This window comes from Dermacentor variabilis, chromosome 3, assembly GCF_050947875.1.
Source record: "Dermacentor variabilis isolate Ectoservices chromosome 3, ASM5094787v1, whole genome shotgun sequence".
Classification (NCBI taxonomy): Eukaryota; Metazoa; Arthropoda; class Arachnida; order Ixodida; family Ixodidae; genus Dermacentor; species Dermacentor variabilis.
The window spans coordinates 189,042,435-189,065,699 of NC_134570.1; the positions used below are offsets into that span (position 1 = coordinate 189,042,435).

Consider the following 23,265-nt stretch of genomic DNA (forward strand, 5'->3'; position numbering starts at 1 on the left):
TAATATTTGACATTTCCTAGCGAGTGACCAGCGATCAGCTGGAGAAGACAACAGCACGATTCCATGTGTCAGAACAAAATGTTGGATACCACGTCCATACTTTAGTAACGTTGGGAAAAAAATGCAAGGAAGAGTTGGGTGCTATGAAAACTATTTCATGTTGCCATGATTTATTTCTCGTCTACCAAATTCAAATGCCAAAAAATATTGAAAGGAATCCTTCTTGAATTCTAAGTCGATGCGAAACCGTTTACCACATTTCGCCTTGCTTTAAATGTATATTTCTCACTTTTCTTCTTTTCGGAACATTCGCTTCCGTAATGCGCTTTGGTTGAATTATCAGTCTCGCTTGCACCCTTGTTTTTCATTTTTGGTAAAGTACCAGATTAACAGTCTCCCACAGTGAGTTGTTGCATTCTACGAAGGAAATCATTTTCATCGTCACATAAACTCAGGATGCCCCTCGCCTTCACAAAAAAAAAGAACGCAATCAATAGACATCAACGATGGTTATAAAAAGGCCTTTGGAAACAAAGAGCCGCTTCCTTCTCAATATAGATGACCTCCAGCGTCGTGTGGTGCCCATTGCGCAAATGTTAAGACAGTGCGAGGGCAGCGCGCTGCGCAGCAAAGAACGCGGCGAGCGCAAAAGCAGAACACCAGTCCTGTCCTTCACTTGCGCGACTCAAGCACAGGAGAGCAGCGACTAGATGCGACGCTGTCGGCCGCCTTTCAAAGTTGTACACTGACCTTGCGGCTACGACACCTACACTCGCAGCACGGAGACAGGTTCCGCTACTACGCGTTGACGAAAGGAGGAAGGCGTGGGGATCCTGCCGGCTGCGCAGCACATAATTACGGATGCGGTGGAGTTCAGTTGCCGCCGCCAAGCCGCGCTGTACCCTTCGCTGCTTGAGCGCATTCGACTCCCGATCAGCCTTCCAGGAATTGTACGGACAATGCCAGACCTGCAAGGAAAAGTGGCCGTGATAACGGGTACGTTTTTCCACTTTGTGCAAACTGTGTGGCGTGTTCATTATCGACCATCCAAGTGTCTAAAATTCGGATTCTTGGATCTTACGCGTAATATTAACCCGATTATGGTTATGATGCATGCCGTAGTTGGCAACTCCTGATCGATGTTGACCACCTGGTGTCTTTGTCCATAAGTCAGCGTTCCTGCATTCCGACACCATCGGAATACAACTGAGTTAAATCGGGTTTAACACTGGGTTTAAATCGCGGCCTTGAGCTTAGCACCTTAAAGCCTCAATTAGCCAATAAGGTACCGTCACGGGTACCAAACGTTTGATGTGTACAATTAAACGAGACCCTAAAGGGCCACCTATTATTACAAAGTGTTATGTTTGACAAACTTACCGATGGCTAGAAACACATAATTAAAATATATCCTGAACGTTTTCGTTGCATTCTACTGAGGACTGTTCTTTAACGGAAGAAAAGTAAAAATTTTCGACAAGTCCGCTTTGACGCACCGTTGCACGGTGGCCAATATCGTGCGCATCGAATAGGCAATCCGTTTTGTGAGAATATGCAGGCTAGATTGCAATTTTCTTAGAGTCTATACGAATTTCAACTATATCAATAATTTCACGCTGATCCTATGATGGATCCTCTTTGGATAGTTATAATTTGGCAAAGATGAGCTCACACTCACGTAAATTCTTAAACGGAAATTGCTGCAACGTATAGAGAAGCTATTTTGACTGTTTCATCAGCCTTAATATCGATAAGCACAATATCGATAAGCACAGCCTGCTACTTACTACTTCGCGAGTCAGCCTCAGATGTCAATAACCGCTAAACGTGGCGTTCTGTCATCTCTGACCGGTATGAAAGAAATAGACGATCAGGGAGATGATCAGGTATTTAACGCCCTTTCTCAAATGCACTTCAGCAACACGCTCTGGCCGCCTAGGTACAAGTGAAATTCCAAACGCATAGTGCTCCGGCAAAAATGCTCGCGTCCGAGATCGTTCATCGATCGTTATTGACAGATGCGGTGTTTCCACGGGAGCTTTTCTAGAAATTCTTTCAATGTACTTGAAGTCGACGCTGATTGGGTGGAGAGATGGCGTTTTTCTGCAGAAATCGGGCATTTGTATTGACTCAAAGGTTGCCCCTTTTCTGAGCAATATTTACTTGAGTAAGGTTGACAGCTGCTTAGAGAAAGCCTTAGGTGATTGCGTTATCAAGATATTTCGTTACGTTGACGAGAACCTGATTTGCCACAATAGGGAAGAATTCAATTCCGCTGCTACCTCAGTAAGTGAGCAACTTGAACACTATGGAGGAGGATTAAAGTTTACCAAGGAATTTCCTCAGCGCCGCGTAATTCAGTTTCTAGACATTTCCTTGGTCTTCGAACAAAATCACGTTCGTTGGCAGTACTCCTCAGGATTTTCGAAGCCATTGTTAAAGTTTCATTCCAAGCATTCCAAAGTAGTAAAAAACAATATTGCCATGTCGTGCCTTAAGTCTTCTCTCACCCGATACAGCATCCACAAAATGACGCCAGTTTTAATGCGCAGGTCCGACGCCTATAAGAAGCGGGGTACCCTAGTGTAGCAGCGGCCACTGTGGCTGAACGCCTAAAGAAGTCGGTTTCGACGGGGACGGACATGATTACAGAAAGCAGTAATAGCAAAAAAAGAGTAGTGGCTATTCCGTACATTCATTCCGTGTCGCACAGGCTTAAAGAAGTTGCAATAGATATGATGTTAATATTGCTTTCACTGCTCCCAATAAGCTAGGTAAGATATGCGCTGCCGTGCAGAGGAAGAAGGAGCAGGTAAAAGGCAAAAAAGAACAGATATTTGTCCAGTGAAGCACTATAAGTACAACAGTTTTACTGACTGTCGTATGGGTGTGTTTTATAAAATTCCCCTTAGCTGTGGCCAGTTCTACGTAGGGCAAACGGGGCGGTGTATCAAACAGAGGCTAATCGAACATAAAAGGTCGTTAACCAGTGGACCGCCTCCTAACCTTTCTTTACATTGCCAAGATTGTAAATGCACGCCATGGTTAGATGAATGTGCAATATTGTAGAGGCATAAGAAGGAACATACGTGCTTGTCGTAGAGGCAAGGTATATCTATAATGGTGGAAGTGTGTGCGTAAGTCAGCCTTCGATTCCTTTACATAAGGAAGAGATTAAGTGCCTTAACAGTTATCTGTCATGTAGACCGGAGCATGTACCCGACTGACGCGTGGTGATGCCATTCCAGAGCTTTCTCAGATGAGTTTTGTGTCTTCTTTCTTTTTTCGCCTCAGTATTTCCTTCTGTTGATAGTCGGCGTTCGTGTTGTCCATTTCTCTACTCGTGTGTCCTGTCTGCACGCCTCACCTCTTTTATTGCATAATGAATCTTTACCAACTAGCTCAGCTTTCTGTCATTCATACAGTGCCTTTGAGTGGTGGCTGCATATTGAGAGGCTCAGCGAACGCCACCGTACGTATCTTCAGGCAAATAAAATACTAGTGTCCTCCTTTCTATAATGAACTGCTAACTTCCCTTTGCAACTGGTTTGTGAATCCTTATACATCCGTCCGTACAACTGTCTGAAAAAAGCACTAGGCCCTCCGCTCCTGAGCTAAGTGCCCTGACACTTTGCTCATCCGCTATCGATGTTGCAAGTCAGCGACCTAAAGCAAACTTACATTGCAATGCAATGCTCGAGGTCCACTGCGCCTCCAAGAAAATGTTCATATTTCCAACCAGCATTAAATAAATCAACCAAGATGCACCCATGCGTGGCGAAATGGAAGCACGGTGGGTGACTAATAATGCTATTCCTTTCGAGTTGCGTTCTGGCTTCAAGCGTGCCAACTGGTGTTGCGCAAGGACTGTCTCCGCGCTGTGAAAGCACGCACAGATGAAATGACTGACACCGTTTGCATATTGCGACTGTCATAATATATGGTGCGCGGGAGTGCGAAGCCGAAACATATGAAGACAGCGCGCCGTGCGGTGGCGAAGAGGATGGTCATCATCATCGACACCAATTTGGAAGCGCCGGCAGTGGCGCCTCAAAAAGCGTGACGCGAGAGTGTGGCCCGTGGCCCCGTGGCGTGAGCAGTGCGCGAGGTTCGGCGGTCGACGGAAAACAGCTTCCTCGCTGGGCGTCTGGCCGAGAGGAGCTATCGCCGCCCGCGCCAATATGCCACACCCGAAGCAACACGGCGACTGCTGGGAGGTTACCTCGCCCCGCTCTTCCGCTGGGCACTGGTCCAGGAGGCCGGCGGTCCTGAACCGGGGCGGTCGAGCGTTCGGGTGAGCGGCCAAAGGGCTACCCCGCCAGCAGTGGACGCGACCCGGTGACTGCGGCCGGCTACCTGAGCCCCGCGACGCGGTCCGACCCGGCTGTCCGACCCAGCCGTCCGTCCCGGCCGTCCGACCCGGCTGTCCGACCCAGGTGTCCGACCCGGACGTCCTACACGGCTGTCCGACCCGCCGGCCGACACTGCTGTCCGACCCCGCTGGCCAGCATGTTCCGCGAGGTCTGAGACAAGGCGCCACACGCTTCCGCCGGAACTGTAGGCCAATCATAATCCACTCATCCATAGAGATAGTGCATGTCGCCTATGAGGCATTGTCAAGTGTGTGTGCCGTTATCTGTGTCGTGTACGTGAATACAAGTCCGATGTGTGTTCGTGCTTTCGCGTGCTGCTTCTCCCTTTTCTGGAGTGATCCGGCCTCAATAACATCACAAACTGGCGAGCCTGCCAGGATTCACTCGTAAATACAGTGAAAGGGGCAGTTTCGCTTGAGCGCAGACACACATTAGTAGACGGCACCATGGATTTAGAAAAAATCACGGCTATAGGACTCCAAATAGGATTGTCAGGCGCAGAACTTCGCAGATGGATTGAGGCCGAACAGGCAAAACAAAGGGACGAGAGAGCTGCGGAGCGAGAGGCAACCAAGGAAGCTGCTGAATTAGCGCGCTTAGCTGACGAGAGGCAGCGTGAGATCCTCCAGCTAAAGCTGCAGCTTCAGGAAGGAGCTCGGAATGTGCCGGCAGCGGCTTCTGAAATTTTGGCTGCGCCCAGCACCTCCTCGTCATCCCTCAATCCACAGAAGTTACTTCCTTTGTTCGACGAGAAACGCGATGACTTACACGCGTATTTACAGCGATTTGAGCGCGTAGCAACAGGGCAGGACTGGCCACAAAAAAAATGGGCTCTTGCTGTGAGCATGTGTCTAACTGGTGAAGCATTAACTGTGATCGGTCGGATGACTGCCGCCGATTCATTAGATTACACGAAGGTAAAGAAAGCTTTGCTACAGAGGTTTCAATTCACGGCTCAAGGCTACCAAGAGAAGTTTCGGAAAGCACGAGCAGTAGAGGGCGAAACTGGAAGACAGTTAGCAGCAAGAATTGCAGCATATTTCGACCATTGGATTGAGATGGCTAATGTGCCTAAAACATATGAAGATCTACGAGATCACATGATCTCTGAGCAGTTTCTGCATTGTTGTGAGCCAAAGCTAGTAATTTTCTTGAAGGAGCGAGATTGCAAATCCCTTGACGAACTTGCTAGCTTGACGGATCGCTTTCTAGAAGCGCAGAACTGGACAAACCTAGGAAAAGGTACGGATAACACAAAGGATTCTGGTGGGAAAAACATTGAAGTTCCCAGGAAACCGCAACTTATGTGCACCCTCTGTCACCGGTTTGGACATTTGGCTCCTTACTGCCGTGCCCCACCTAAGCGTATGCTGAAGTGTGAGTTGTGCGACAGAACGGGACATACCGTTGAAAATTGCCGAACTCGGTACGGGGACAACAAACCAAGTTCTGCGTGTACACTCACCGAATCTCACCCAGTCTGGACTCGTCCAGTGAAAGAATCAAAGCGTCCAGGAAAGAAGACTCGCCGATCAAGTGACAGCGACGACAAGAACCCTGGGAATGCTGTAACTTTCCTCATCGACGGGATGCCAGTGGTTGAAGGCCGGCTGCTGGGAAAAAGTGTTCGTGTGCTACGAGACACCGGTTGTAATACCGCAATTGTCAGACGAGAACTCGTTCCAGAGATGTATATGACGGGAAGAACGAGCAACGTCGTTCTTCTGGACGGCTCAACAAGTTACCTGCCTGAAGCTGTCGTGCAAGTGAACACGCCGTATTTTACAGGCAAGTTAGCAGTGGCATGTATGGACGAGCCCCTCTACGACCTTGTTCTGGGAAATCTTCCAGGCGTCAGAGGGGCATACGATCCGGATTCTGACTGGAAGCGCCCCGCTGCTCCCAACGCTGAGTCGTCGCCGATAGAAATGAAGCTGAATAAGGCGCCTAGGAAGCCTCAGCGTGTATCGAGCGTGGCTGAAGCCAGAACTGAAGAACAAGGCAAGATTCGTCCCTTGTGCGTTCCGACAAACGTCCTACGTGACGTGACAAAAGGACAACTCATTAAGGAACAGCGGAAAGACCCCACGCTGAAACATAGTTTTGCCAAAGTGAGCAAGTCGTTTAACTCGGGAAAGGGTCACAGTTACGAATTCGTTCAAGAAAAAGGATTATTGTATCGCCTTTACCACCAGGCCACTGGCAGAACCTTTAAGCAGGTGGTCATACCAAAAGCATTTAGACATGGCGTATTAGAAGTGGCTCATGAAAACATCATGGCAGGACATAAAGGTATCAGGAGAACAACCGATCGTGTCCTACAAGAATTTTATTGGCCAGGTGTGCACAGAGACGTAAAACGCTTCGTGAAGTCGTGCGACAAGTGCCAAAAGACAACCGCTAAAGGGAAAGTACAGGCCGCTCCACTTCCTCGTGAGTGTGCGCTTGTGTGTGCGTGCAAGACTACAAGTTCGTTCGGTCCTGAAGTCTTAGAAGCGCCGACACAAGACCCTCCGAAGTCGAGAAAGCGCCGGGGACCATGCCAGCGGAAACAAGCCCACAGAGGAGCGCGCCAGGCACGTCAACAGAGTGTTGCGTTGGAGTCTCCTTTTGCAGGAGTATTCTTTTACTATTAACTATATAAAAGATTGTGACAATGTCGGAGCTGACAACTTGAGTCGCGCGTAATCACATGCTCATTTAGCAAAATGCGATTGGACAATGCGACCACTCAAGTATTTAATCCTTATTTGAAAGCGAATAGACTTGTGCATTAGTACTTTAACTGGGCGCAACGCCCTGTGAACAATGTGTGTCGAGTGCGTACATGAACAAGTGGACAAACGTACAAGAAAATTTTCCTTTTTCTCTTTTTTTTCCATCCCGCGTCCTTGTCTTAGAATAGTTGTGAACAACTTTCTCGAAAAGGGGGGTATTGTCATAATATATGGTGCGCGGGAGTGCGAAGCCGAAACATATGAAGACAGCGCGCCGTGCGGTGGCGAAGAGGATGGTCATCATCATCGACACCAATTTGGAAGCGCCGGCAGTGGCGCCTCAAAAAGCGTGGCGCCAGAGTGTGGCCCGTGGCCCCGTGGCGTGAGCAGTGCGCGAGGTTCGGCGGTCGACGGAAAACAGCTTCCTCGCTGGGCGTCTGGCCCAGAGGAGCTATCGCCGCCCGCGCCAATACGCCACACCCGAAGCAACACGGTGACTGCTGGGAGGTTACCTCGCCCCGCTCTTCCGCTGGGCACTGGTCCAGGAGGCTGGCGGTCCTGAACCGGGGCGGTCGAGCGTTCGGGTGAGCGGCCACAGGGCTACCCCGCCAGCAGTGGACGCGACCCGGTGACTGCGGCCGGCTACCTGAGCCCTGCGACGCGGTCCGACCCGGCTGTCCGACCCAGCCGTCCGTCCCGGCCATCCGACCCGGCTGTCCGACCCAGGTGTCCAACCCGGACGTCCTACACGGCTGTCCGACCCGCCGGCCGACACTGCTGTCCGACCCCGCTGGCCAGCATCAGTTCCGCGAGGTCTCAGACAAGGCGCCACACGCTTCCGCCGGAACTGTAGGCCAATCATAATCCACTCATCCATAGAGATAGTGCATGTCGCCTATGAGGCATTGTCAAGTGTGTGTGCCGTTATCTGTGTCGTGTACGTGAATACAAGTCCGATGTGTGTTCGTGCTTTCGCGTGCTGCTTCTCCCTTTTCTGGAGTGATCCGGCCCCAATAACATCACAGCGACTTCGTTTGTTGAGTTATTTCTTTCCATTTCCAACAGCACGTGTGACCTGTTTGCATGCTGTGACGTGAAATCAACCTATACTTACCCGCAATTGTACGCCTACTGCATTGGTGACCTGGTTGCTCACGTTCTTGGGAGTAGTGTGTCCATTTTTTCAATTTCCTGCTCCTTGCGGTTTGTTCCGATGTTCCGCCATCATTTAAACCTTGATTTAAGCCTCTGCTACATACAGGAACTCTAGCTATCCTCCACGCTCGTGTCTGTTCACCTATAGCATGCCGTCTCAGTACTAGACAGGCAACCGATAGGAACAAAGTATTACTTAAATTTCATCTTAAATCAGAGAAAGCGACAGCGCATGTATGATGCTTTTGTTCTTGTGTTGATGCTGCGTTACTCCTGGAGAAGACGACGAGGTTCGGCCACGCGAACGCACCTCACATGAGCTCCAGCTTGTTGCATCAATATATGCGAAATTACTTGCCATTTCGACCTGACAACGACGCCAATCATCGCCGCAAGTGAAGACGCATCTTTCGAGGCTATCCTCAGGCTAGCAGAAGAAATCTTACGGATTTGGTGTACTCGTGTATTTGGTGTATTACGGTTGTCACGGACTCGTAGAAATCGAACTGCTTTGGGCGCACAATTAGCGCTGAACAAAGGCGAAAGACACAGCCTGGCATGCAGCTACGCTATCCAACGAGCAGTTACGCTTTACCATGCTGTAGGTAAGATGATGAAGACTCTTTGTTGAGTCGTCAGCGGCTCCTTTTTGAGGGCTCCGTTTCGGCAACGAAAACATGTTTTCAACATGCTTCCAACATAGCTTCTGTTTTTGATTTGCTGGTTTTTAAGCTCTTAAGTAGGGATTAGTATGTTTCTTTCTTTTCTTTATCGCGTGCGCGAGTGTTTTTCGTGTATATTTGGTTTTGCAGGATAGTCAGAGCGTCCTTTCGCTCCACCTGTTTTATCAGAAGCAGCCGTGTGGGACGTTAAATCCTTATAACCTTCATATATCAGTTTGGAAGTCGCAGCACTGTTAGCTATTAGTGGTTGTAGTGTGTGTGTATTCGTATCCGGAATATTGCTTTTGGTAGGACAGTGAGAGCGGAGCCGCGTGTTTGAACACGTGTGAACACTTGTCATGCCTGAAGTCTGTGCGGCATTTATTGCTTCTAAAACATTGCTGATGATTACTTTGTAGCATTTTAAAGATTTACATTCCACCATATCGGCCTTTTCTAGAAGGCACGTGCTCTGAAACCTTCGGTGTTTGTATTAGAAAAAGCCAAGTGTAACATATGGCAAGAAAGACGGTAAGGCATGCAGCATGCGGGTGTCTCTCAAGGTAGAAAAAAGGAAATATGAGAAATTAGAGTAAACCGAATAATGTCCATGCTAGGCTGAAGAAAATAGAGACTTTCCAGGATGAAGTTGCCAAACAAATCGAATAGATCAAAAATTAGCTAAATATCGAGCATGATGCACATACAGTGAAAGAAATGCTTCAGGCTGCCGAGGAAAAGCTGAACAGGGCCGTCATCGCGAACGAGAATGGTCTTGACAATGGAGCGCAGTCTCCCCACGTGAAAGGAGATAGCGTGTCACAAAGCACATGGAATGCGCACAACGTGGGGAGAGGGTAGCCGGAAAGAGTTGCACTTCTCCGCTCAGGGGCACATCGGGGTGCACACGGTTCCGGAGGTGCCTGTACCTGACAGTCACGTACAAAGACCCGCAGTGGCTGCGGGTGAGGCGATATGGAAAATGAGGAGACAGAAAGGTTTCGAAGTTCTAGGAGCAAACAGGGAAATGAAGTGTGGTGGTTTCCCACCAGACGGGATCCACTTCAATCACAAGCTTCGACGAGGAGTGGGCTGGTGACTTGCTGGTATACCGCGGTTGCTTCCTTTTATTTTGGGGGGGGGGGGATCTACAAGTTATCAGGAGGCCAGAAGAGGTAGTAATGAAGAAGGTCCCTTAACAGAACCTAGGAATAGCATCGCCATCAGCAGGGGAAAAAGGAGGAAAACAAGAAAGACAGCTCGCAGTGCAATAGGCTACATAAACATGCACGGTGGTAGAAGAAAGTAAAGGTGCATAGAGATTGAGGAGCGCTTCAATAGAGAAGAAATAGGGGTGTCAGCATGTTATAAGAACACACCTTAAAGCCTAGAAAGCGCCACGAGTTTTTGAGAATTATGTTTCTGGAGGGTACAACAGAACTAAATCGGAAATGAAGGGAGGTGAGTCAGAATGCTCATCCATCAGGGTGCCAGATGGAAAAAAGTAAATTCAAAATGTCAAGAGCATCATTGGTTATCACGTTCAGAGATGTGTCATGTAAAAGAAATCTTGGATGGGCGTAGCGCATTTGTGGACCAGAAATAATTGCAGAAAGAAGAATCAAGAGTTAGTGGAATGCCTAAGTGCTCACTTTAAGGGTGTCGGGAATGATGCCAAAATTATCTTGTTAGGTGACATGAATGGCCTCATACAGGATCAAGACGGCTATACCGAGAACAAGGGGAAGGTATAGTTAAGATTTTGTAAGCTACGTAACCACGTTATCGTGAACATAGCGCCTAAGTGGGGAGTGGAAAACCGGCAATCCACCAACCACTGTGGTCATCTGACCGAAGCAATTTATTGTAAGTTGAGAGCAATGGTCAATGACGAGAAAAGGTATAGCAGCAAGGGAGTGACCTTAAACGCATCATTTTGAAAATAAAATATATAGTGATATATGCGTGTAATAACAAATGTGTCAGAAGAGTGGAGGTTGAACTTGGCAAATGGTCAAGGAAGGAGTGTGGATATAATGATCATCTAAGTGCAATAACGACAGAATTACGGAAAGAGAAGCAAGGTGCTCGTTCGAAAGGAAAAAAGAAACCGAAAATCTGGTTCAACAGGGCGATATGAGAAGCGAGTGCCGAACAACAGAAAGCATCCCGAGACACAGGCAGGCAAAAGAAAAGCGCAGTTGCGGCAGTATGTATAGTAGCCATAACTTGGGAAATACACCAGGAAAAAGAAAGCTGCGGTTCAACTGCTGATTCAAGCGAAGAAAAGAATGAGAAAGTGAACGTTGGTTGTCAAAAACACGTTATAAAAAGAATGTTGCACCTACAACACTGTCAAACCACATAAACTTATTAGGCAGGTAGTCTGGAACAGTACAACAAGATATCCTAGACGAACATGGAAATTAACTGGAAGGGGACGCGGCATTAAAATACATCCAAAAAGTAAGCGCCGAATGTTTCCAAGGCGATGAGCAGGTTATACTTGAGGAAAAAAAAAGAGCCTGAAAGAGAACCAGATGGAAAACGAGCTGGTGCGGACAAATTTAATAATAATATTTGGGGTTTTACGTGCCAAAACCACTTTCTGATTATGAGGCACGCCGTAGTGGAGGACTCCGGAAATTTTGACCACCTGGGGTTCTTTAACGTGCACCTAAATCTAAGCACACGGGTGTTTTCGCAATTCGCTTCCATCAAAATGTGGCCGCCGTGGCCGGGATTCGATCCCGCGACCTCGTGCTCAGCAGCCCAACACCATAGCCACTGAGCAACCACGGCGGGTGGACAAATTTCAACTGGAAGAAAGCCGAAGAGAAAATTCCGAAACGCTTAGCCACAGGCCTAGATGAGGTTCCCGTTGTAGGTTGATTAATAAACTAGGTCGAAAAAGTAAGGAAGCTCTATTGAAAGCAGTAAACAAAAAATTTCAAAGGATAGGTGAATACCAGACAGTTGGCGACAGGGTGAACTTAATTTATAAAGGTAAGGAGAAAAAAGAAAGAATTCACTCCTATAAACTGTTGAGCTTACATTGGTAATATACAAGTTAGCAATGCAGGCAGTGAAATTAAAACAGCAATCATGGGTAGGGAGCAATGCCATTTTTGCGAGAACTTCAATATGGCTTCAGACTATGCAGGCGTCTCGATGATAACTTATTTGTCCTTACTCAGTATACTGAAATATCCTGAGTAGAAAGAAGACCGCTATATCTGGCCTTTCCATATATTGCGGTAGCGTATGACAACGTAGACCGCAATATTTTGGGGGATATTCTGGATGGGGTAGGCTTGGGCGGCGATTGTTTACAGCTTTTGAAAGAGATTTACCTAGAAAGTGCCGTTTTCGTTGAATGGGAAGAGATGAGGAGGGAGGAGAAAGTTTATTTCAACAAGAGATTAAGGCAGGGGTGCCCTTGATCCCCTATGCTGTTTGTGATGTACTTGGTGAGGATGGAGAAGGCGCCAGAAGGGAGTAATATCGGGTTTAATCTCTCATACGAACAGGCGGGTACCGTAGTAGTGCTGCAACTTCCGCGTTTGTTTTATGCCGACAACATTGTGTTGCTAGCTAACAAGCAAAGTGATATGTAACGTCTGGCTAATATCTGTGGACAGGAACGCAACCATTTAGGTTGGAAATTCCGCGTCAAAAGATCAGGTGTTATGGTATTCAATGAGGACAGTGAACAGACAGTGTCAATTGAAGATAAGGAAACACCTCGCCTGAAAAAATATAAATACCTTGTTAGATGGATAAACGAAGGACAGGAAAAACCAATACGATTCAAGGGAAGAGAAATGCGGCCATAATGAAACACAGAGTGCTATGGGGATACAATAGGTACGAGCATCTCCTGGGTATGTGGAAAGGTGTACTGGTTCTGGTGGTTACGTTTGTAAACGCGGTTGTTTGCTTGAAATCGGGTGTACAATCAGGATTCGATGTGAACCAAAGGTCAGTGGGTCGCCTCGCAGTGGGTGCTCACGGGAAGACTCCAAATGAAGCTGTGCAGGGTGATATGGGTTGGATGAGCTTTGAAGTAAGAGACGCTCACAGTTAACTTGATTGTGGAGAGTGACTGAGGAATACCGAAGAAACTAAATGGGCTGGAGAGTTCTCAGGTATTTGTACAGCAAAAACTTTGATTCACGGTGGAGGAAAAGAACTGCTAAGCTTACCAGCAAGTATGCGACCTGTATGGTGAACATGACAACAAAGAACGCCTTAAGGAAATAAGCGTGCGAGAAAGGCGTAGACGAGAACGAGAGAAATGAAAACGACGGACGCTACTCGCCACTAACAGTTTATTTCCAACGAAAGAGAATAGATAGAAAACTACGCTTAAAGCAAAACCACCCTCTCAAGTGTGCATGAGAAAACGTAAGTAACATACACGTGGCAACAGGAAAGCTCGATAATCAAGAACTGATTTGCACCAACTTCCGAAGGTAAGACACTTCTGCCTGTGACAAAATTATCGTGGGTTGACTGATGCATCTGTCACCCTCCAAAAACATCTAAAAGGCTTCCATTATTTCCCTTGTCTTTTGTGCTCTGTGCGTGTACGAAATCTGTTTCAACAAAGACGGGTTTACACAATTTCAGCGACAATGAACCGCGAAATGCATACCAGTGCCATTCTTTTTATTGATTGCATGTTCCCGAAGCTTGGTATTTAAACATGGATTTTTTTTTTTTGCTCTACGTCAACCTTTCCACAAGAGCAAGGTATTTTACAAACAACTTCAATTTTGCAATCCACGTACTTATGATTGACACAGCGTCTAGCAGGTTTGTCACTCGCCACTGAATTCGTTTTTTTTTCTTTTTTTGTGTGTGGACAGATGGACGAACCTGACCAAGCTTGTGACCTACACTAAAGACAACATCAATTTTGTACCTGCTTGCCACGTTTTTCTACTTATTCTGTTTCTTTGGAAATAAACTGTTAGTTGCGAGTAGCGCCCCATGTTTTCTCGTTTCTTTCTTTCTCGTCTACGTCCTTCCCGCGCACTTTTTCGTTAACATGGAAACACACAAACTCGCCCAGCTATCAGTTTTTATGAACAAAGAACGTCAAGCGAATAGTGAGAGAGGCAGAGATAATCTCTTTGGTGGTGGCAATAGAAAATAAACCTGCAATGAGTGACTACTTAGAGAAAAAAAAACAAATCATGAGACAACCAATTTATCATAATTCAAAGGGAACCTCATTACTTTTCGAAGCCAGATCATGATACAATAGAACACGCGCTTATAAAACCATGTATAAGAAGGAAGAAGAAGAATGTGCTTGATGCTTTAAAGCTAGGAGAAGGATGGTGCATGTTTTTTTTCCGAATGTGATGATATCTGCCCAGTGGTTACTTTAGTTATCTCTTACCTTATTGAAGCCCTTGGGTTGAGGGACAGCATGGGGAAAGTAAACATGTCCATCGTAGAGATTAGTGAGCGGCGATAGGAAGATTGGTGGGAGTATGGAAATGACAAACAATGGAGGCGCGCAAAAACAAAGTTCAGAAATGGGAGTCGGAAAGTTAGGTTATAGGAATTCATCGTGTTTTTTCTTTCTTCTCTTTTTATGATAGGTATGACATTAAGCATTTTAATTAGAGCGTGCGGTGGGGGGGGGGGGGGAGGGACCAACCGCTTCGTTCCAAAGGGGACGCTGTAGCATCCATAGATACATCTATTAATCCATCCATCCGTGGTATCAATTGAATACCCATAGTCAAGCAATATAAATACTTTGTGGGTGCCTGAGTAGGTCATTCGTATGTGTATACACCAAAGCTAATCCACGGATGAAGGGCAAGCGGAACGCCGAGATAATGAACCTTAGGGCACTTGCGGGATAAAATAAAGATGAGTTTGTGCGAGGAAACCTGTGAAAAACGCTAATGTTCCTCAATGACATTTTGTGCGTAAATTCAGTCGCGTTTTCGGTGTTGAAAGTTCAGGAATGTTCGGTAGGCCGGTAAAAGGACAAATTGGGCAGTGCAGGATGTCGTGGGTTCCCTCTTTTGATGTCTGAGAAGCGCATAGCAATATTTGTCTTGAAGACAGACACAGGAAGATGGATCAGAATGAACGGGCGGCTCAAATGAACAAATAGCTGTGATTCACAAACTTTGACACATAATTGAAGAAGAGGTCAAAAATGTAGGCAACACATTGCAGAGTAAATGCAGGTATATACAGCCAATCAAAGGTTTGAAAACGCTGTTGCGAGAAACAGACAACAAATTGGATGAAACGGATGGAAATGAGTAAGCATGGAAATTCACAAGAATGCCAAGAAAGAAATTGGAAAGAGAAGTTCCTACGATAACACAAAGTCCCTTGCTTTTTTCATGAATGAGATCCGGCCTAAGGACAAAACAAACAGGAGCAAACATGCGCAACAATATTAGGCATTCGTCCGCTGTAGCAAAAAGCTTCCGACAAGTCAGCCCATCATAGCTGAATGCGAAGCGAGACCCGCAGGAGTCATTGACCTTCCGAAAGGCGTTTACACCCACCATTCATTTACACACAAAGTATTCGCGTTTACACCAATATTGGAAGGTTTAAGTTTTGAAATAATACACTTTTGTGATGCCACCTCTATATGCGATTAGTACGTGTCTCGCATAATATACAGAAAACGTCATCTTTTCTTGTACGCCACAGGTCCATATTCACGAACTAAACAAACGAATTTATTGCGATAGAAAATACACGGGCCCTCGTGGGGAACACACGCCGCCGATGTGGCCACCTCCTTTCAACGGTACGCGTGCAGCCTGCGCGTCAAGGGTCAGAAGGGCTCCTCTGGTGCGCAGTGCGTTTGCCGGAAAATTTGACGCTTCCCTTCGTGAACACGGTATACACGCAAGCGTACGGACTCCGCGAACACGCACAGTGAGCACCGCGCCATTGAAGCACAAATTGAAAGGGCGTGAACGCAAACGCTTCGCTGGGCTTAACGGGGTGACGCCTGGTTTGCACATGGAAAGCCCGTAGTGCAAGTCATGCAAGGAAGAGACGCCGGTAAAATGCACAGAGGGGACATCGGCGTCGAAACTCGAACAGAAAGGGTACGATCGCGGCGATTCTCTTCTCCACCTCCAGGCGCCTTCCTCCTCGATTGTCGCTTTGCTCGCGGCCCCACACGTAACCTTGCCCATATCCCAAACGGGCCAGATAAAAATATGACAGCGCTCCGTCTTTTCTTTTTCATTATCTGACACATTTAACAAGCACAATGACACGAAAAGAGTCCATGCGAGCGCATTCACATTTCGCTGGATTTGACTTCGGCTCCTTTCGAAATGGTACATCAACTTTCTTGAACGCATCGCTTTTGCCTTTTCTCTACACGTGTGCCGCTTCCCGGTCTCTTTATATCGCTTTTAATTTTTCACATGAACCTGTTTTTGTAGCCCGTATACACCCTAATGAAAAATAAAACCGTCACTTTAATTTGTGTTTGGTCCGAAACAAGTTTCCGGCGCGCAGTATAGCTGCCCGCGTGCTCTTTCGATGCGGTGCGAGCCGAGCTGGGATCTGGAAGCATTCCATGCCTGTTCCATTGTTTTTGTCATTTCGCTCCTGGTCAGAGCGGCGCTTCGGCTGCGTTATCAAGAGGCTTTTTTATCAATGTGATCAGTCGGCCTTGAGAGGCGGATAATAAGTATGACGCAGAAATCAGAGGAAAGAATAGGTGCGAAGCCGCGAAACCTGCTGTTGGTGCTCCTTCCGTACAAATTATCGAGGTGATGAAATGTTGCTTCGGGTTTGCGACAGGCAAAGCAGTTAAATTCAGTCACCGTACATGAGGGCGCTGCTTTATGATGCCGATGGAAGCGCAGTCACGTGGTATTTTTAATTTTTTGTGGGTTTTTTTTACCAGTCGGTAAAACTGGTACACAATTAGGACGTCGCTGAAAACACGAAAGTTAGGTGTAACTTGAGGGTCCCTACGATTGCCTCATTGACACTTTGATCATTACGACAGTACTTATCCAGTTACTTAAATAATAATGATGGCCTAATTAAATCTCAGTAACGAAAAAGTTACTGGCGACTACTGCACTGTACTAGAAAGAATACGCTCTATATGTTTTCTTTGAGTAACGCAATTGCTCTTTTTTTTAAGTCTTGGTGCGTTATAGTTGGGGCACCCTGTATAATTCAGTCAAACACCGAAATGAGGCCAAGCCAGATTCGTTCGAAATCAGAATCAACAGTAGCCATGCGCAGCAGCGCTTACACTCGGACTCCAAGAAAAAGAGAAAGAGAGAGATGCCGCAGTTTCTCCGGAAAGGCGAAGCTGTTTTAGTGATAGCGAAGTATACAACGATTTCATGAATTAAGATTACACCACCGAGAGATGCCGGACTCTTGATGGTACGAGAGGACTCACGATGCGCAATTCAACTGTCTCCTACTGTGAGCTCTTGTGTATGCTCATAGAAGGCTGTAACATTATGGAACAATTCTTCCAGCTCACACTAAGGCACTCTCCGGGAAAATTAAAGCTTTCCGTTTCTGCTTTGTTCTGCATTCCCGTCTATGGCAGTCTTTTCACGTTCTTTGTAACTGGGAAAATGTATGACTTTCTCTGTTTGTTTTTTTGTTTACTAATGAAAACAAAACAACAATGTTCCAGCTGCGTTCAGATAGGAGAGTAGTGCATCAACTTTATGGAAAAAGAACCATAAGCATTTGGGGTCTTACGCAAAGCATAAATTTTTCCAAAATCTTCGAGTACGATGGGCAGCATGCATCTTTTGCGCAAATTTATATGGAGCTGAGAAAGGGAAAAATTACACAGCCTGGATATTTTTTACGGAATATTGTACATCCCATTAAACAGAGAGGAGTAAATGAGGTACACAGTCAAACGCTATCATCATCATCATCATCATCATCATCATCATCATCATCATCATCATCATCATCATCATCATCATCATCATCATCACCATCATCATCATCAGCCTGGTTACGCCCACTGCAGGGCAAAGGCCTCTCCCATACTTCTCCAACAACCCCGGTCATGTACTAATTGTGGCCATGCCGTCCCTGCAAACTTCTTCATCTCATCCGCCCACCTAACTTTCTGCCGCCCCCTGCTACGCTTCCCTTCCCTTGGGATCCAGTCCGTAACCCTTAATGACCATCGGTTATCTTCCCTCCTCATTGCATGTCCTGCCCATGCCCATTTCTTTTTCTTGATTTCAACTAAGATGTCATTAACTCGCGTTTGTTCCCTCACCCAATCTGCTCTTTTCTTATCCCTTAACGTTACACCTATCATTCTTCTTTCCATAGCTCGTTGTGTCGTCCTCAATTTGAGTAGAACCCTTTTAGTAAGCCTCCAGGTTTCTGCCCCGTAGGTGAGTACTGGTAAGACACAGCTATTATATACTTTTCTCTATGATAAACGCTGTGATTCAGTGTTAACTTTCGTCAGGCACCGGTACTCAACGTTGACTGCGGTTCCTTTGTTTACTTTGCCGAGTTAATGTCCATTCGATCCTATTCTGCGCTTCTTACTTAAAAATAAAACAAAAACTATCATGACTTTTTGCCGGCATTGTCACGGACATTTAAATATCTCATCGCGGTGGGAGCCTACCACGCCTAGAAAAAAGAAAGCGAAAGAAGCGGTTAGGCACGCAGCTACGCACTCCAATGAGTGGTTGCTCTTTGCCATGCCGTAGGTAAGATGGTGAATGAGGCTTTGTTGGGGCGTCCACAGATGACGCTAGCAATTTCAATATCGATTCTATTAATTAAACCATCAAATATACCGAGAGCAAAGCAACAGAAAAACCTTGCCTTATACACAATAAGAGGAAGTACTTAGACAAGCCATCCACCAGTATGCCGTTGTCATACCGCCGCACCAAAACCAGCGTCCTCACGTTTGGTTAACGAGCCATCGTAGTCGTCGCACCTTCGTCGTCACTCCAGCACGCACCTACTGTGTTCGTAACACAGTCGTCCTCGTCGTGTTGCGGTTGACACAGCGTGTCGTTTTGTCCTGGCAATTTAGGTGTAGTTGTTACGGCTAGGTTCTAATTTGATCACCGTTCACTGCGTCGTCCTTACACGATCGTCTTCGTGATATCGCGCTCGTTTCAACGTTGTCATTCCTTGCTCATTACGCGTGTTATGTGCCCGATCGAGCACAACATGTTTCTGTAGAGCTATAGGTCGTTTCCAGTCTGACTGTACATCCGGGTCGTGTCGTGTATACTTACAAGTGGTAGCTAAGGAGCAATACCGTTCTTCACAAATACAAATGAACGCTTCGCTTAAGCCGATACCCACAGCGCGAGGGATACGCACATTTTCTTTTTTTTTTTTCTGGCTGGACACGGTCGTACACTTACATGTAAAGGACGCGCAACGTTGGCGCCAGGTTTGAAGCATTTACCCAATTCAGTTGCGGTAATGTGTTTAGTGAAGAAAAGTGCAACTCCTGCATTATTTCCTGCTCGCTGCGGTGTGTCACAATTGTCAATGTTTAGACAACCTATTAGGCGCTGCAAAACGCAACTGTGTAATATAAGCACGTAAATATACCCATTTTCAAGTTGCAATGTGTTTTGCAATGTGCAAAAAAGAAAGCGCTCTACTCCCTCTTAGCAAGCGTGATACCCAAGCCAGAGAAATCTCTGTGCTTAAAATAGGCGTGTTAGTATTTTTCTCGAGTACTTGTGGCATTTGTTAGAGTGAGATGCATCTTGCTCAACCGTATTGTTTCTTTATGAATCTAGACGCAGCCATTCGCGTGCAGGGAAACCCACATTTCGTTGAAAGCTAACAATATCTGCGCAGTTTACCATTACTGCTCATGTTTCATACGTCTCTCCAGTGTTATTATTAATCAAGGGTCGCCTTGCAATCTTTGACTTTTTAACCCTCGTCTGTATAACCTCTCTTAATGTTCATTGTATTTAAAGAAAAATAAACTGAAACTGAAATTGGTGCTGGCGGCTGGCGAAGGCTGACTCATGCAATTGAGCTTCAAAAGTCTGTTAATAGATATTTAGTACCCGCTAAGCGACTATCAGCGTGGCGACGTAATCAGGCTGCCTCTTTGGTGCAATCTTATCAATATGCGCCCGGCTGCACGGGGTCCATGCCAACGACTTTTCAAGGGGTGAATGTTCAAGTATTTCATGTCGTGGACACGACAGCCAGTAAGGTTGCGAAAACTCATGGACATGTCGGTCGATCCGTCGCCTCGAAACACTACGACAGAACAGCTGCCGTAGCGCGCACGAATGTTACCCCAACGCGAGTGTAATCAATCAACGTGCTGAAAATATATTTCTCCATATGGGGTAGCTTCTGTGCATAACTGGTCTGTGCTTTTGTAGTGCGTTCCGCTAGAGTTCTTGTGAGCTCGTGCATGTCTGCTACTTGCGGGTATGTTTTTTTTTGCTTTTATTTGTTTGATTGTTGCTTGAATAGCCAATCAGAGCTTTTGGGATAGCCGTCTCTACCGTAGCCTATCTTCATGTTTGTACGTTTGAACTACGTTAAAGCATTTTACCAAAGAATATTCCCTCCACTTGCACACACTCTTTGTCGTCGCCGCATACGTAATGGACATTAAAAGAGGCACTGTCGCCATTTTTGCATTTCCGTTCCAATACATGTTCATCCTGTTAACGTAAAGGCAAAATGCACCAAACGAAAGCGACCATCTGTGTCATATACATGCATAAACATTGTCGAATATCTCGGGCATCTTTCTTCGAACCTTTTTGCAAAAGAGAACAGAGATTTGCGACGTCAAGGTACTGCGTTATTTACGACAGCAGATTGGTTTCTCGCGAACAGGTCGCCCCAAGCTTTTATTTTTCAATGGCGCCGGCTCGTTGCCACGAACGCAATACTGGAATTTGAGCGAGGTAACCCTAGCGAGCGCAGCTGTCCGTGCACGTCGGCGAAGTCACCGTAATTGCATTGTGTTACTAGCACTGAATTTTTCAGCTTTCGCAACGTGGTGTCGTTGCAGTTAAACTAGCATCTCCTCCAGCTGGCGCGGCAACTCTTTTCCAGCGACTGCACCGCCATCCCAGGGATTGTCAGTGAGCACTGGTGTCTCCAGTGCCGTATCCGCGTAAAAAAAGGAAAATGCAGAAAAGGAGAACTGGTTTTTAAGCTGAAGCTCACTTGATTCAGGTGCTGGGTTTCGTAAAAAAGTGGCTTTTCAAACGAGAACTAGCTTTTTGCCCAAACCTCCGTCTACAACGGCGGATCACATGAGTATTGGCACCATTGCTTTTTGCGTCTCACGCACCTTTTGCTGGCTCGCCGGATACGTTAAATGCCTATAATCGTAGCTCGCAGTTCACAACGAACCACAGTAACGCGCCCCTTCGCTAATTGTGCTTGTTCGACACTATATGTTGTCGCTTAATATGATCAACGAGTACATTTACGTCACAAAGGTTTCATTTGAGATCCCGAAAAGGAATGGCCTCAGGTTGGGGGGAAGAAAGCGCAAGAAAAACGTGATTGGGGTTTTACGGCTCCTATACAACCTCCCCAAAAGCTGCAGAAGAAAACAATAAATTATTCTGGGTCACGGTAAAGTGCTAAACAGAGCGGAAAACCAATGGTATGGCTTCGTGCTAACGTCTAACGAACGGCACGCCATTTTAGTATAACGGTGAGAGGCAGCGAGAAAGACTAAAGCCGCAGCACCTGGGCACGAAGTATTCTCCAGTACCATCGACGCCTGCTGCGCGGTTTGTTTCAGGAATGCACCAGCCTTGCCTTTGTTTTCCAGGAAGCCCCACTGTGCTCCGCCACAGATTGTCCGGCCACGCACAGGTACTGCAAGTACGTTTAATTATCGGTGATGGTTTTCCACTGTTCATTTATTCATCTCAATTATCAGATTCGTGCGCGGTCTGCAGTAGTAGAAAATGAAACTTCGAGACGCATCCCAGGTGTCACAATTTGGTCGTCCGGGTGTTCTCGCAACGGTTTTTGTAAACAATATCGCGCAGGTGAAGCTGCTAACGCATGGGTCCTCGAGAAAGGAACAGCGTCAGAGGCCATGTTCACACTGCAGACTGGTCGGCGTGCTTGCTTCTGTTCTACTGCCAACCTCGTCGGTTGACGTCATTCTAGCACGCCCACACGTTTACTTGCCATGACAAGCTTAGAACAACAGAAAGCTGAGCTGGTTGGTAAGGATTCATTATGCAAAAAAGAGGTGAGGCGTGCAGACAAGTGGACAACACGGCGTTCGTGTTGTCCACTTCTCCACTTTTGTGTCCTGTCTGCACGCCTCACTGCTTTTTTTTTTGCATAATGAATCATTACCAAATAGCTCAGCTTTCTGTCGTTCTAGCTTCATTTCTAGTACTATAAGCCCTTTTCCATGTTACCCTACTTATCTGCACAATCCTGCGGCGTTCTTGTTCACTTCTCTAATCTTGCGTCCTGTCTGCACTCCTCACCTATTTTTTGCAAAATGGATTGCCATTACAAATGGCACATCACATGACGTGCTTGTGCGATAACATGGAACATTTTCAAGGTTGTATGCACTACATTGCCATTGTTTGAAGCGTCAACGCGTGACACTTATAGCCTAATCGTATGGAAACCCATGCAGCTCTTTGCGCATTGTACATCAGTTTTGCTTCTTTAGTGACTCGAAGGTTAAGTACGGTTCTTTAGTGGGGACACTGAAATTGCATTTTACTAAAAAATCTGCACATTGTACACTATAGTGTTCAAATTACCCACCTCAGGTTCGGTTTCTCAGGAATATAGGAGGTAGTGAAAGACAAGAGGGGATGACAAGGCATGCAAGTCCTCTCCTGTTATCCCGATAGTGAAGAGCCCGAATGTGGCAGAACGGCTAGTCTCAAAACTAGGTCTTCCTTGTGTGAACCTGCGCCCGCAAGAACACGCTGTACTCGCGCAGAATAAGAGTGACGACCGCATGCGTCAGTCGTCGGAAATCTCATGAGCTGGTTAAGCCTGTCTGCCATTTAGAGATGGTTCGACGAAGACTGCAGCACATTTACTGGCGCTCGTGTACCTTCAACAATGTTCAACACTATTCTCGATGCGCATCTAATATGATTATACAAGGTTACGCTAAAATACAGACAAGAGATAGAATCCGCTTTAAGGATCGAGAATGTTCTTACACTAGCAGGTGTGTCTTACGCTCAGCAATAACATTTGACATTTCCTAGCGCGTGAGCAACGACCAGCCGGAAAGCGCAACTACATGTTGGAATGTATCATAATAAATAGTTGGATACCACGTCAAGACCTTTGTGAAAGTTGGCAAGAAAA

General features: G+C 46.4%; 1 protein-coding gene across 1 annotated transcript in view; it reads left to right on the forward strand.

Moving 5' to 3' along the window:
- Positions 1–775: 775 nt before the first annotated feature.
- LOC142576571 (3-oxoacyl-[acyl-carrier-protein] reductase FabG-like) overlaps positions 776–23,265 on the forward strand; it is a 112,965-nt gene continuing 90,475 nt past the window's right edge. The window contains exon 1 of the mRNA XM_075686750.1: positions 776–996. Within this exon, the coding sequence (XP_075542865.1) occupies positions 960–996 (37 nt within the window). The 5' untranslated portion in view covers positions 776–959. The remainder of the gene's footprint in view (positions 997–23,265) is intronic.